The sequence below is a fragment of the Calonectris borealis genome, chromosome 11, assembly GCF_964195595.1.
Source record: "Calonectris borealis chromosome 11, bCalBor7.hap1.2, whole genome shotgun sequence".
NCBI classification, from domain to species: Eukaryota; Metazoa; Chordata; class Aves; order Procellariiformes; family Procellariidae; genus Calonectris; species Calonectris borealis.
In genome coordinates, this window is record NC_134322.1 from 20,086,668 (window position 1) to 20,100,192 (window position 13,525).

Sequence of the window (13,525 nt, forward strand, 5' to 3'; positions counted from 1 at the left end):
AAATAACAGTATTTTCCTTTTTCTGTATTTTACAAAAGAGAGTATTAAAATTAATGTGATTTTGGGAGAAACCATGCTTACCCTGTTCTGATGAGCCTCTAATTTTATGAAGGAACATTTTCGCAAGTCTCCCCCCATATCAGCGAGGGTCTGAGGAATAGTTTGATTATCTCGATCGTGTGCTGCAAGAGTTCGCACCAGCTGCTGAGCAGCCCACTGCCTATGTTGTGAAGATAACCTTGAAGAGAGGCAGCAAGCTGCTAGTGCATTAGCCAGCTCCAGAGGGCCTACAGCAGAAGGATCATAGGAAGGATGGGCATACAAATGGGCAATTAAACCTGCTTAAACAAAACAATGAGATGATGCCTAGATGAGTACCAAACAGAATTACACAAATGAACACAGCATTAGCCATAATTTCCAGAAAAAAAGAAAGAGATTAACAAACATCTTCTAAGAACACTGCAATCATGTTAATTGTTACAAAAAACACTCTTCTGACACTAAGAGAAAAATAACCTCCTTTAAAATGTCACAAAAACCCCTTAGGAATAGAATTACGAATATTCTTATTCCCACCATATGGAAAATGGTTGCTCAAAGAGCAAGTGCTTTCTGAACAGGAAAATGCCTCCTCTGACAGAGAAAAGCTGCTGTCATTGCTATGTCCTTCCCTCCCTTTAACACAGCAATAGCCTGGTGTTGAGGCACAGCAGTTGCTTTCTGGCTCCCTGACCTCTCACAGCAGAGACCGCACAACTGACACAGTGTCAGAGACAGAACAGTACTTCGGTGGCAGCAGTCAACTGTTACTCCCCCTAATTTCATTAGGTGGCACAACCGAGGCTGAACGTCTTAGCTGTATGGCTTTGAATACACACGTTCAGATTTTTTTTGAAGTGGCAAAAGATGCAACTATGTAATAAGGTCATATTTCTAAGTAAAATTTGTGTACTAAACTGTAGATTACTTTGATTAAAAAAAGCTTTGTACATTTTTGAGAGTGTATTTATTTATACATTATTCTAGGAAGTCTCTCCTTAAATATAAATGAGGAATTGAAGATTTAGTAATTAACATTTAAAAAACAAGGCTGTATCATACCTTTCTTTTCAATTTCTGCTTTATCATAATTTGGCCTCAGTTTGGCCCCTTTGTCTGCCAACAGTGCTACAAGTGCTTGAGTAACCACAAAATTCGGAGATGTGACAAGTTTGTTTTCTTCTGCAATTCCTCTTAAAAAACTTGGCAAAAATTTTCGCTGAATTGGATCATCAACTGTTGTCAAGTTTACACCAGTTGCTGCAGAAATCAAATTCTAAAAATAAATAATTAAAGACAATAAATAACCAGAACAAACAGAAAAATCAATTTTGGAAAACGTCTTTAGTTGAATAAATCATGCAGAGTTTTAAAGATTTTCATTTTTATTTCAGAAATTCTCAGCTCCCAACCATTTTTATTTTAACAGACAAAGATCATGTACAATATGGAATTTAAGTCTTTTGCCCTGGGGAATACCCGGTCTTAATGGAACCGAATATCCAGATCCAGGGATATATAAAAACTAAAAAAAAAAAAAAAAAAAAAAAGTATCAAGTAACCAAGAATACCAGCAAGAACTAAGGAGCTTATAGAAGAACTTTATAAAAAGTTATGCACCTAGTAGCAGGATAAAAAGCAATAACACATAATAAAATCCATTATCCCATCCAACACTCGTATTTCTCCACAATTATATTTCAAACTCAGAAAAACAAAACTATTACTCTCATTGCTTAGAAGTTTCCTGATACATATGAGATCCTGCTGCATGTCCACAGCTGCAGATAATCTTTTTCTAAATATAAACAATCTGTGCTCCATATATAGTTAACTTAATTAAAAAACCCAAAACTTAACAGAAAAACCCTATGTATACAAAAACCACACCCATTTTTCTCTATTTGAAAACAGTACTGAGCAAAAAAATGTGAAGTTATTTAATTTTTACCAACAATAAAACATACCCTTGTGCAAAGCCATAAACAAAAACTCTAAGGAGATCCTCAAACTGAGGGCAGTCTCATCACAGTTCAGAACATAAAAGCACATATTACCAATATGTACAAAATGGATTGCTTCATCTCATGTATAAGTTTAATATAAATATTTATGTTGAAATAACAGTCCTACCTGTGTACATAACTGTACCAGCAGTTTTGCAGCACTAGGAGTGTTTGATGCCAAACAGCCTACTGCTGTACTCAGATAGGCAAGACAAGATATAGGCTTGCTTGTTTTGCTGTGTATTCCTCTAGATCGCTCTGTTGAACTTGACACAGTGGATGGACTTGTGGAGAGGCCTGCTCTCCCTGCTGCAGCGAGGCACATTAAACGAACCAAAGTTCTGATATCTGTTAATCCCAAGGATTCAAGACCAGCTGCCAGGCTACAACTGGAACCACTGTCAAAAATGAATATAAATGCTCTTGGTTTTGTTAGTACATTTTAAAAGAAAGTTATGTTTGGATAAAACTATTCCCAAACCATTACTGAACACTGCCTGTTTGATTAGCTGGACATTGTTTACATGCAGGGGGAAGGGGAAGAAAGAGAAATGAACCTACAGCCCCTCCACTCCTTTTCTTTTAAGCTGAAGACAAAAACACATTATAGACTTGCCCTAGCAAAAATCCGTGAGTTTACCTGGAAGCACTCACAAACAAAGTTATATGGATAATTCAGATATGTTTAGAGTTATGCTATCACAATATGCACATGTACATGTTAGATCTCTGCGACGTCTTCATCGTATCTTGTATCTTGTACAAAGCCAGTTTTTAAATCCTCATATCACATCTACTCCTTCACTACATCTTCTTTCCTCTAACGTTTACCTTTAAGTTCTAATACTTGCCTTGAACAAAAACTCACTGACAAACACAGCATCTTTATGTTCTGAATGGCTGATACTACTGGCGTCCACTTTCCATATAAGATGTAGAAGTTTCTTTCATAAAGTTTGAAGATAGGGTTCAAAAGAACAAAATCAACAGAACTTTTTCTCTTAATAATATGATGTAAGTATATAAAATGAGAATCACCTTCCCAAATAGCCTAAAACTGCATCCCTATCAAACATAACTTGATAACTGGTTCCAAATGGAAATCTGGAAGTGTTGCCAAGGATGCCACAAACCTGACAGACAAAAGTGAGAGCGCTCTCATAACCATAGTTCTTGCAAGGAGGACTTGAGCGGCAGCTGTCACTCTTCTTAGAGCCATAACACGGTCATGTGGATTTACTAGGGCAGCTGCTTGTTCTCCTAAGGTTATCCTGCCAGAAGAACTTTTTTCTATAGAGCCATGACAGCCTTGGAAATAATGATGATTTGTGTTAGTATTTAAAGAAAAACAAAACACTATCATATGGTAATAAGCACAGAAGCAAATTTGGCCTAAGCTTTCAAATTACTTACTAATTTTTCAATATTTCATACATACAGAACTATAGTGATAATGACTGAGAGGAAAATACGCTCCTGAAATACACTCCATAATTTAATTATTCCTTATTTTCAAAGATAGATGAGCACAACTTGACAATACTCAAATTAATGTTAATTCCTCTGTTTCCCTTTTCCACTAGAGGGGCCTACAAACTTACATATTGATCCAGCATTTCAATAGGCTGGTCAGTAAGTCCTAACGTAAATCCACAAATGCATCTTTGAGTTCTGCAAAATACGCTACTGACATCCACTGTAGGACTATGGTCACGGTTTTATTAGTAAATCAAAGCTTCAAGCCTTCTGCCAATATAAATGCCTCACACTCCTCTCTCTAACTCTCTATAATAAAGGGACAATTTAGAACCTTGTCTTCACTTCCTCATCGTGGGAGGCAAGAAAGACTGTCAAAATATTTCTGCATTGCCCCTATAAAATCATACCAAAGGGGAGGTATTCGTTCTTTGAATGAAACGCATTTCAAATTTACCTATTTGCATCAATGTTTCTTCCATACTGTTGGTGGCTGTCACCATTGCAACTGAAGCACCCAGAGGGTCACTGTCAGGGAACTGTACAGGTTCAGGTACAATACGTCGATCGTTCAACCCAAGAGGTCCAGCCAGTAACTCAAATTCCTCTTCTCCTGTCAGCTTTTCATCTTCGTCTACGTCTAACATATCCCAGTCTTCTAGAATTGGAGAAATATAATCAGACTTGGTTACAAAAGCTAAAATTAAATAATTTCAATTCATTAAAAAACCAATACATGGTATAAAATGTGGATTGTAATCTGCAACATAGTAGCAGATTAAAAACTCATCTTCTGATGTTGACATAGACAAAACATTGGAAATCAGAAAAACAAAATCCCACTCTTGCCCCTCTCCATTAAATTTGATCTTTATTTCTACTGCAGAGAAGTTTGATGCTTCAGAGAATCTTCCACGAAACTAGCTGCTTTTTTAAAACACAGAAATGAGAGGTCACCACATCTAGCACAAAACAACTCCAAAACCTGGAATATAGTGAAAAGTGTAAACATACAGTTGTGCTTTAAATCACGATAACAGGTGCATATTCCAAAGGACTCAATAGTAAAGACAGATACTAGAAATTTCTGGTCTTCATATTTATCAAAAAAGTATGCACAAGTTCTTAGGTCATAATTGTATACCCAGGCTTTTGCTTTTCCTTTGGGGGGGGGGGGGGAGTGGAGGAAGGGAAGGAGGAAAAAAAAAAAAAAGAAAAAACACTATAATTGCAATTCAGTTATGCATTCCATTCACTTCCCAACCATTTACACAGAAGTCAACTTACATTTACTTATCCATCCCGCTCTATCTCACTCCCTATACAGTAGAATCTGAACACCTTTTATCTATTGGAAGACGGACTTGCTGTTAAGTCCAGAGCACTCGTTTACTCTTAAATAGACAAATGTGGTAAATCATACAATTGCGCTCATACAAGCTACAGAAAGGCCCAGAATCAAAGAATCATCTCGGAAAGGTTTTTTTTACAATCACTACAAATAATTTGTTCAAAGTGAAAAGTACACTCTCAGCTAGTACAAAGGTAGAAAAAGTAGGAATAAGCCCAATGGCAGACTTTTGAAACTCTAACTTATGCTAATTAACTTCTCCTACAAAGGCAGCTGAAGAAATGTATTTGAACATAAGGCTCTGTATATACAATTCTGGATATAACATCTATCCACAATACCTTAACACCCAAAGTTAATTATTTGCCATTTCAGCTACTTAGATGAAAGACACGGGAAAAAATGTCACTGATTTTTTTCCCATTTGAACTAAAAAAAAAATATTAAAATACTACATGTAGTCTGAATAAGGTTTTAAAGTATACCTTCAAGTACAGTTTCATGACAGGTTTATTTGCATGGAAGTACCTTTATGGAAAAATAAACCACTGTGCAAATGTGAAGTATTTAGTATCTTCAGCAACTTAAAAACATACCTTCATAGACACTGTCTTGTTTACCTATTAAATCAGGAGCCTGGCCTTTATACCTGTATGAAAAAATAACAAAGAAAATAACTGAACAGATCTAATAATTTACATATATGCATAATAATTTTAAACTTGGTTTACTATTAAGTTACTTTACTGTTAGGTCAATGTATATATGATTTCTGGAAATGGCTAGTAACAGAGAGATAAATAAAGTGCTTCTAAAAGTGTCTGTGAAGGGGGGAAGCATTTGCAGTACTAATGTGAGAAAGGCCCATAAAAAATACTGGAATTATCAGACAAAACTGAAAAAGGAAGTTTTCAAAAGTCAACAAGAGTAGGCAACATCTTAAGAAATAATTCCTTGTTTTTAATTTAAAAAATAGAAATAGCAAGACAGCCTTTTTTCTAAATATGCATTTGTTGAATACAGAGAATGTTTTTAAGCCTCAGTTAAAATAAATAAAGACGAATTCTGCTAGAAATTTAATTTCTTCAATCAAATTCTTAAAATGCTGATGCTAGTAAACATTTTTAAGTTGTTTCCTTTCTTTACACAGAGTATTCCGCCATCTTGTACTTCTGTACCTTTCAGAAGTTGACGTTTTAGATTTATTCTTCAGGGCTAAGTATTTCTCTCTGCAGATGCCACACAATAAATAGTAAGGATTTCCGCTTCCACATTCACCACCAAACCATCCATCTACATAAGAACCATTGCTACGATAGCCCTGGCGATTTGCGCTACGACCACAGCCTGGGTGGTTTCTTTTCATGTGTTGATTGAAGCTGACAACACTGGATTCACACAGTTCACAAACCACTACTTCTTCTCTGTCTTCAGATTCACAAACATGCTGCATAGTAAGATTTTCACATGTTATTTGTACAGAACAAATATCTTCATATCAGATATAAAATAGGCCAATATTCTTGGGTGGATGTTCCTGCCCATTTCTGTTACACACACAGAGTGATATTTATATGGTTAACTTGCACAAAAGCAAAGCAGAAATAGACAATTTATGACATAATGAAGAGCAAACCATCTCAGAACAGGAAAACATTTGGAAGTAAAGTTTCAGAGGATAAGATTTCCCTATTTCATTTCAGATCTGACTCAAAATTCTTGACAGTATAACTTTTCACATATTCAGTTCACATTCAATGCTGTCTTTATCTAGTTCTCCTCAGAACTTGACTAGACTAGATCCAACAAAGAAAAAAGAATCCTTTTTTTCAGATAATTGGACTTTACATTTACTGAGCAACAATAATTATCACTTGTGTCAATAAATTCTGAGATTTTGTCTGAATATAAAGTTCATTCTTCTATCATTGTATTTCCGTCCTAAGTGAGTAATTTTATTGTGATGTTCCACTGAAATAAGCTCTCTGAAAAATTCAATATGCATACTGAAACTTGCTTCCATATCAGACTCAGGTAACATCATAATTAAGAGACGAAAGCTTAGTCTAATGGGTTGCTTATCCAATTTGAAATGGATAATCCAAAGATTAACAAGCTGCTGTTATTGTATTTCTTTTCTACCTCAAACGTACTTTTAATGGGCTATACAACAACTGAGTGAGGACTGTCACCATATCCCTCACAGAGAATGAAATACATGACATGACTAAATTAAGAAAAACTGATTTAAGTGCAAATTATGTTGCTACGGATCAGATTTTTTTTTTAAAATAGAACAAGCATTTACAGCTGTGTTTGTAATCCCATACAGCTAAGCAATCTGGAATACCTACTTGATTTCTAAGTGATATCATCAAAACAGCAACTATACTAGTTCTGTTCTCATCTTTCAGGGGAGGGAGAAAGAAAACTATGTACATGTAGAAGTGCAGAGCAAGAAACACAAGAAAGCACTATTCTTAATCTAAAAGTGAAGCTACAGAATACAAGATGATTTTAAGCATTGCTGGCATTTAGTAAGGTATTTTCAGACAGGCTATAAGCATATGCATGTTACTTTAAATTTAAAAATACGAACATGCAAAAAGCAGTAAGTTAAAGCAGCCCCCGCTGCAGTCACACACACCCAGGTAGGCCAATCCAATACCTCTGGGATCCACATTCCCAGAATATCATTATCACTAGCCAGGTCTTGCCCAAACATAGCTTCCATCGCTTCATCATCAAGGTCAATTTCCAACTCCTCATCCAAGTTGAAGTCATAAAGCGCCCCTGGATCTTGCTGCAAAGATATCCCTTCTCTTCGACTCTGATTCCTGTGGGCCTGTACAGAGCGGTATAATCCCGCTTAAGTAAAAAAAAATAAAAGGAAAGTAGTACTTTTATTTCATATGTAATAAAGATGACTGTACTTTCAACTTCCTTTTGTTTTGTTTTCAACTTTTCTGCTAAACATAATCTACTTATTACCACATAAAACACTTAAGTTAAATATACACTGATACACATATGTGAAGGAGAGTTTTGTAACTTCCATGCTAAGTACCAATCCCCCTCCTTTTCACTTACTGGATAAGCAAAGACCTTGGAAGTCTTTCAGTATACTTACCAGCACGTGCTAGCAACGTTCGCGCAGCTAAATCAAATTTGTGTCTTCTCGTTACAGCTGACCGACTTCTAGAAGGAGGTCCACTTGCAGAAGCTGCATTATCCACATGATCCATATTATCAGGGCTACAAGAATTTGTAATTTACAGGTAAATCAAATCAAGTTTTAAACAGCCACATACACTAAGTAAGGAAAAATACTAAGATCATATTTATTGGCATTTTGTTTCTTTCCTTCACAGAAGGAGAAAAAGGGAATCTGGAATTCAAGAATTTTCAGTTCCACTGCTGCACATATTTACTGTCTTTTTGACAGTGAGATTTACCTCAAACAAACTAGATGCAGCAATGTCAATACCTGTTCGATACTGCCATAGTGCCTAAGCATTGCAGAAGTTCTGGGAGAGCACTCATTTTATGCTGTCAATGTTAATTACAGCTCGAACTAGGTTTCTTCTCCTTTTTAAAGGAAATAAAATCAAATTGTCTGTTGTTGCTGCCTCAGTCATTCCCTCTGTTGCCCAAAATCTTTTGCAAAACATGAATTTAAGTTATTTACTAACACTTGTTGCTTAGTTTATTTCTCTCAACTGAAATCTGTGAGTTCTCCATGAAATGACAGTTTACCTGAGACAACGTAACTGAGGAAACTTAAAAATGCATATCTCAGTAGGATCAAGGAATCTCAACAAAAGTGTTCTCAAAATATATCTTATAATTGTCATCCTCCCTATTAACAAAAAAGCTGGTATGATTCCAAATAGGTGTCACTTAAAAATCTACTTTTAGGATTAAAAACAAAACAAAAGAAAAACAACCACCTCTCCTCCTTTTTTAATAGATAGTTTAGATCTAAGGTTGTGAAGGTGACTGAGAATGTAAACTTCAATTCAGTTTCATCCTCTCTGGACAAACCAAGAATTCATTTAAAAAGAAAAATGTAGAAAAATACCTGTTCATGAATGCACTGAAGAAAAAAAAAATACTCCAATGAAATTTTGCTTTATTACTAGGTCTTTTAGGTAAAATGTAAGCTTCCTTCCTCTTTTTTTTGAAGGAAGGATGCTCAGTTACATTCTTCCCCAGTTCTGTGCACAAACAGTACTGGAAAATAAATGCACCATGTACACCTAATTTAATTGCATCTTTGCTTTTACTCACGTTGTAAGAAATTTCAGAAGTGGCATTACAAAGTAATGTTCTGTCAGCAACAATGAACTTGTGAGATTTTCAGTTTCAGCAACAGATTACAAGCAATTAGAAGAAAACTACATTTTACCTTTCACTAAAGCCTTCCTCCATTTCAGTGGCATCAGCAGAAGGGATATCACCTGGTGACTGCAAATAACAATGATCACCAGATTTTCCACCAGTTCCAGAGACTATTGTCCCATGTCGTGAATCTGCAGTCCCTTCTGATTGGGGCTCTTCATCATCTTCATTCCCAGGGTGCTCTATCATCCACATGGCCAGCACTGTGATATTCTGTGCATCTGCTTCTCCTCTGGCACCTGAAAGCAGGAAAATCACACTTTAGAATTGTATTATATCATTGATGGTGAAAAACTCAATTTTTTTCCCATAAATGGTTATAGAACTTAAAAATGAAGTATTCCATTGGAAAAAAGTGTTTCATATTTATTTAATTTTTCAGTCTCAACTGGTATTATAGTTATAGATTACCTGTAGCTTCCATAGCTTTTGCAATTTGCCTGAGGGAGAACCCCATTTCTAACAATGGAACAGCAATGGCAGGAGGAGGAGGGGATGTTGAAAGTCGGCTGCTTGGATCAGACAAAGCTTAAAAGACAGAAAACGTTATATGTAAAGTGCATAAATCTTTCTTTTGTGTTACTCTACTAGACCTTGCTTTGATATATTAGCTTCAAATAAGGGAATAATTGCCATTAACAACTTTCCTCTCTACTACCATCCACAAAGTAAGATATTTTCTGTAATGAAACCAGACGGTGTTCGTTCTTATTGGTAACATATATATTGTGTAAGCTTCTGTTTAATCAAGTAGGATACTGATGATATTCAAAGAACTATTTCTTTTAAGATATTTCTAAGAAGTTTATTTCCATTTAAAACTGTATCAAATTATCTACTTGATTTATATTTAGGTAGACTAGATAAAGTTATCCTTGTCTGAATCATTACGATTTCCAAACGTTATGAGATCACACCAACACACATTCCTCTTAAGGTACAGAAAGAGACCTCAACTAAGCTGGTGACATATCTGAAAAATCTCTTTGCAGATGATGGCTATATTTCTGTGCAGAGAGTCTTTCAAGGGACTCTAAAAAGGTCAGTTACTGCCCAAAATCCACAGTTTTTCTTATCATTTGCCATAAAAGTGAGGTCTGATCAATGAAGGCATCTACAATGTACTAACAAACACTGTCGTAAAGACAGTAGAAGCAAGCTATCTCATTAAAAAAAAAAAAAAGAGATGTGAAACTGAGCAGACAAGTTGCTATGCAACAAATGAAACAGCTAAAAGACCCAACTAATGATATGGATATAAGAGCAAGAATAAAAACTTGTATCAGTCAGGAATTTTAAAGCATGGACTTCGTTTCTCAGCACTGAGTATGAAATCTGGAGAATATACTTTAACTCAGTCTCCTCTATTCATTTAATACAAAACACATATATACGGACTTGTATTTTTCTTTTTAGTATTATCTCCTTTGCATCACAATAGAAGCTCAAGATTCTCACGCAACAATTTGCTCAGCCTCCTAGCTATTCCATTCTGTATGTACATCTGGAATGGAGCAAGTTTCTGTTTGGAATAGTACAGTGCAGGCAGTAATAAAACTTCTGTGAACAGAAGCCTCCCATTATCTTCACATGAAGACAGCAGCATGAGGAGTCCATGAAGACTGGGCAGCCCTTTCTATCTCATTAAACAAGATTAACTGGAAGGATCTACACTGGTGTATGTATCATAAAATACACCAATTCCCCTTTTCTGTGTGGTATATGATCTAACAAAAGCTAGAAAATTAGTGCACTAAACAGTGGCACACAACCAAGGAAACAAGCCCAAATCAGATTAACATTTTGAGGTAATTACCACTTATACTGCATTCTCGTTTTACACATGTAGTTTGTAATCCACTCCACAGCTTTTAAAAACTACTTTCATTTGCTTGATAAAGTCTACAGCTAGACAATCTACAACTTTTTGTCCTAAGATAGTCATTAAAAGGTTTTCAACAATGCTTTGCATGTTAGGTTGCATTAAAAAGAAAGCCTGTTGGTTTTCAATGTCTTCAAAAACTACACTGAACTTCTGCGAATTTACTAACTTGTCCACATTTCTATCTATATTGACTACAGGTTTACCTGTGCGATTGGCAGGCCTTGCAGACTGGGAATCAGGAGAAGTCAAACTTTGTCTCCTTCCAACTTCATCTGAAGGAGATGTTGGTAAAGAAGATATTGGAGGAGTCTGAGCACGTCGTGCTGGAAGCACAGTTGTGGTAGGATAACTGGAAAACATTTGCCTTTAAAAAAGAACAATATACATTTATATTAAAAATAGCTATGCTGAAAAAGGTCTGACACAAGAAATCCACCAAAATAGAGTGCACTTGGTAAGTCATACTTTACAACAACTGAGTTTTGTAAGGGTAAGGTGCAACACATACATTGAGGCAGGCAGAAAAACCCTGTCGGAACAGCTCATTCCTATCACCTCTGCCTGGAAAGTTAAATTCTAAGTATGCACCTAAAAAAAACCCTCATAGACCAAGAGCTGTCCTAGGAGATAAGCAAGAAATAAACTTCCTATTTCCCCACTTTGTTCAGAACTGAGTCTGACTAATAAATCAGGTGAGTATTTTACTTTCACTGTCGTGGTAATAAGACATTGTTATGGCTTTTGTCAAATTATATCTGCAAAACCTCTAAGAACAGAGGTCAGATACATCAACAGAATTAAACTTAGAACAGGACTCTATTCAATGTAACGCAGATTTCCTTCCACATCACAAATAGCCTCTGCAGATTAACTAGCTTCATCTTACTTCCATTTCACTATGTGAGGGGAGGATGAAACAAGGTCTTAGCTTGCAGGATGTTACCTACAAATTAAGATCTACTCTAGTTTAAGAATCAACAACTATTCGTTAAAAATACAGAATTTCAGAGATTCGTAATTTAAACTATACCAAATAAACATGAGAACTGAAGGACAACGTAAGGAAGGTATCTTCTCCTGTCTTAAAGAATTCAGATGTTACATATATATACAGTGTATACAAAAAGCTTAACAGCTTTTTATTTCTAGTAACGCGTGTCCTGCAAGGCAAAGTAACAAATTAAACTCTGTCCTCTGCAGGGGCAGTTCTTGGCAGTAAATACAAACATTAACATTTTCAAAGGCTTAGACAGCTAAAGACATATATTGCATATAAACCACACAACTGGTTACCTACACCCACAAAATCATCTATGCTAAAAATACAGATATTTTACCTGAGAAGACTGAGAGGCATAACACCAGGTGATTCTGAAGCTGGAACTGTTTCAGTATCAGTTACTGGAGTAGTAGCAGTGGTAGTATCCTCCAGAGAGCTGCTCATGAAGGATGTTGTACTAGATGCAGAAGGGCTGGTTGTAACTGGTGTTTGGGCTTGCTGAGACTGATCACCTTCTTCTACTTGTTGATCTACTTCTGCAACAGAAAAAAGGACGTTACAGGAACATTAATATAATTTGTAGAGCAAAACAGTAGCTGTGGCTAAGTTTTCAAGGATAACTATTATTATTTAAAATTCCCCCCAAAGAAAGGGGTGTGCAGAAATGCAGACCATACAAATACTTCTACTAAAGAAATCAGCTCTATCAGCTCTTGGTGTTGTCATACCAATACAAGGTAAATAGTAAACAAGTCTTTCCAGATGATAACAGAAGCCATTTACTTGGTTAGATCTTATGATATTTAGATTTAGAGATTTAGATTTATGATTGTAACAGCTAGGATTATTCGCTTGGGCAAAAGGGAAAGAAGTCTCAGATATGAAAAGAGAGCTGATTAACTATAAAGCTATTTTTAATTCAGCTGTGTAAATAACAGATTTTTGAGGGGGTTTTTTGGTTGGTTTAGAAGAAATCTTAAGACAGTAAAGAACCAGATAGCGCAGTAATTAGCTTTAATATTTTAGATTTTTTTTTCTTTGTTTAAACTGATTTAAATCAGTTTAACCCTTCACCAAAAGGGTTGTCAAGCACTGGAACATGCTGCCCAGGGAAGTAGTTGAGTCACCATCCCCGGAGGTATTTAAAAGACGTGTAGATGTGGTGCTTAGGGACGTGGTTTAGCGGTGGACTTGGCAGCACTAGGTTAATGGTTGGACTTGATCTTAAAGGTCTTTTCCAACCTAAACGATTCTATGAATCTATGATTCTAAATGATTTCCCTGAAGATGCAGACTGTAATACACGTGTTTTTAAGAAGAAAAGGAATAATACACATTTTCTCTTCAACTTCTGTTAGTACAGT

At 35.8% G+C, this 13,525-nt stretch overlaps 1 protein-coding gene across 18 annotated transcripts in view; it reads right to left on the minus strand.

Annotated features, from left to right (window-relative positions):
* Positions 1-13,525, minus strand: part of HERC1 (HECT and RLD domain containing E3 ubiquitin protein ligase family member 1) — a 104,514-nt gene that overhangs the window by 23,475 nt on the left and 67,514 nt on the right. For 11 of the 18 annotated variants that reach the window (XR_012675257.1, XM_075160340.1, XM_075160335.1 and 8 more), the window contains 13 exons: positions 12,499-12,697; positions 11,365-11,525; positions 9,688-9,804; positions 9,284-9,515; positions 8,006-8,130; positions 7,523-7,743; positions 6,054-6,322; positions 5,472-5,524; positions 3,982-4,182; positions 3,182-3,356; positions 2,176-2,446; positions 1,105-1,318; positions 82-341 (listed from right to left, as the gene is read on the minus strand). Coding sequence is in view for 17 of the 18 variants with exons in the window: in XM_075160340.1 (XP_075016441.1) it covers positions 82-341; positions 1,105-1,318; positions 2,176-2,446; positions 3,182-3,356; positions 3,982-4,182; positions 5,472-5,524; positions 6,054-6,322; positions 7,523-7,743; positions 8,006-8,130; positions 9,284-9,515; positions 9,688-9,804; positions 11,365-11,525; positions 12,499-12,697 (2,498 nt within the window). In the remaining variant the exon portion in view is untranslated. The remainder of the gene's footprint in view (positions 1-81; positions 342-1,104; positions 1,319-2,175; positions 2,447-3,181; positions 3,357-3,981; positions 4,183-5,471; positions 5,525-6,053; positions 6,323-7,522; positions 7,744-8,005; positions 8,131-9,283; positions 9,516-9,687; positions 9,805-11,364; positions 11,526-12,498; positions 12,698-13,525) is intronic. The other 7 variants (XM_075160346.1, XM_075160343.1, XM_075160342.1 and 4 more) reach the window with 5 other exon arrangements.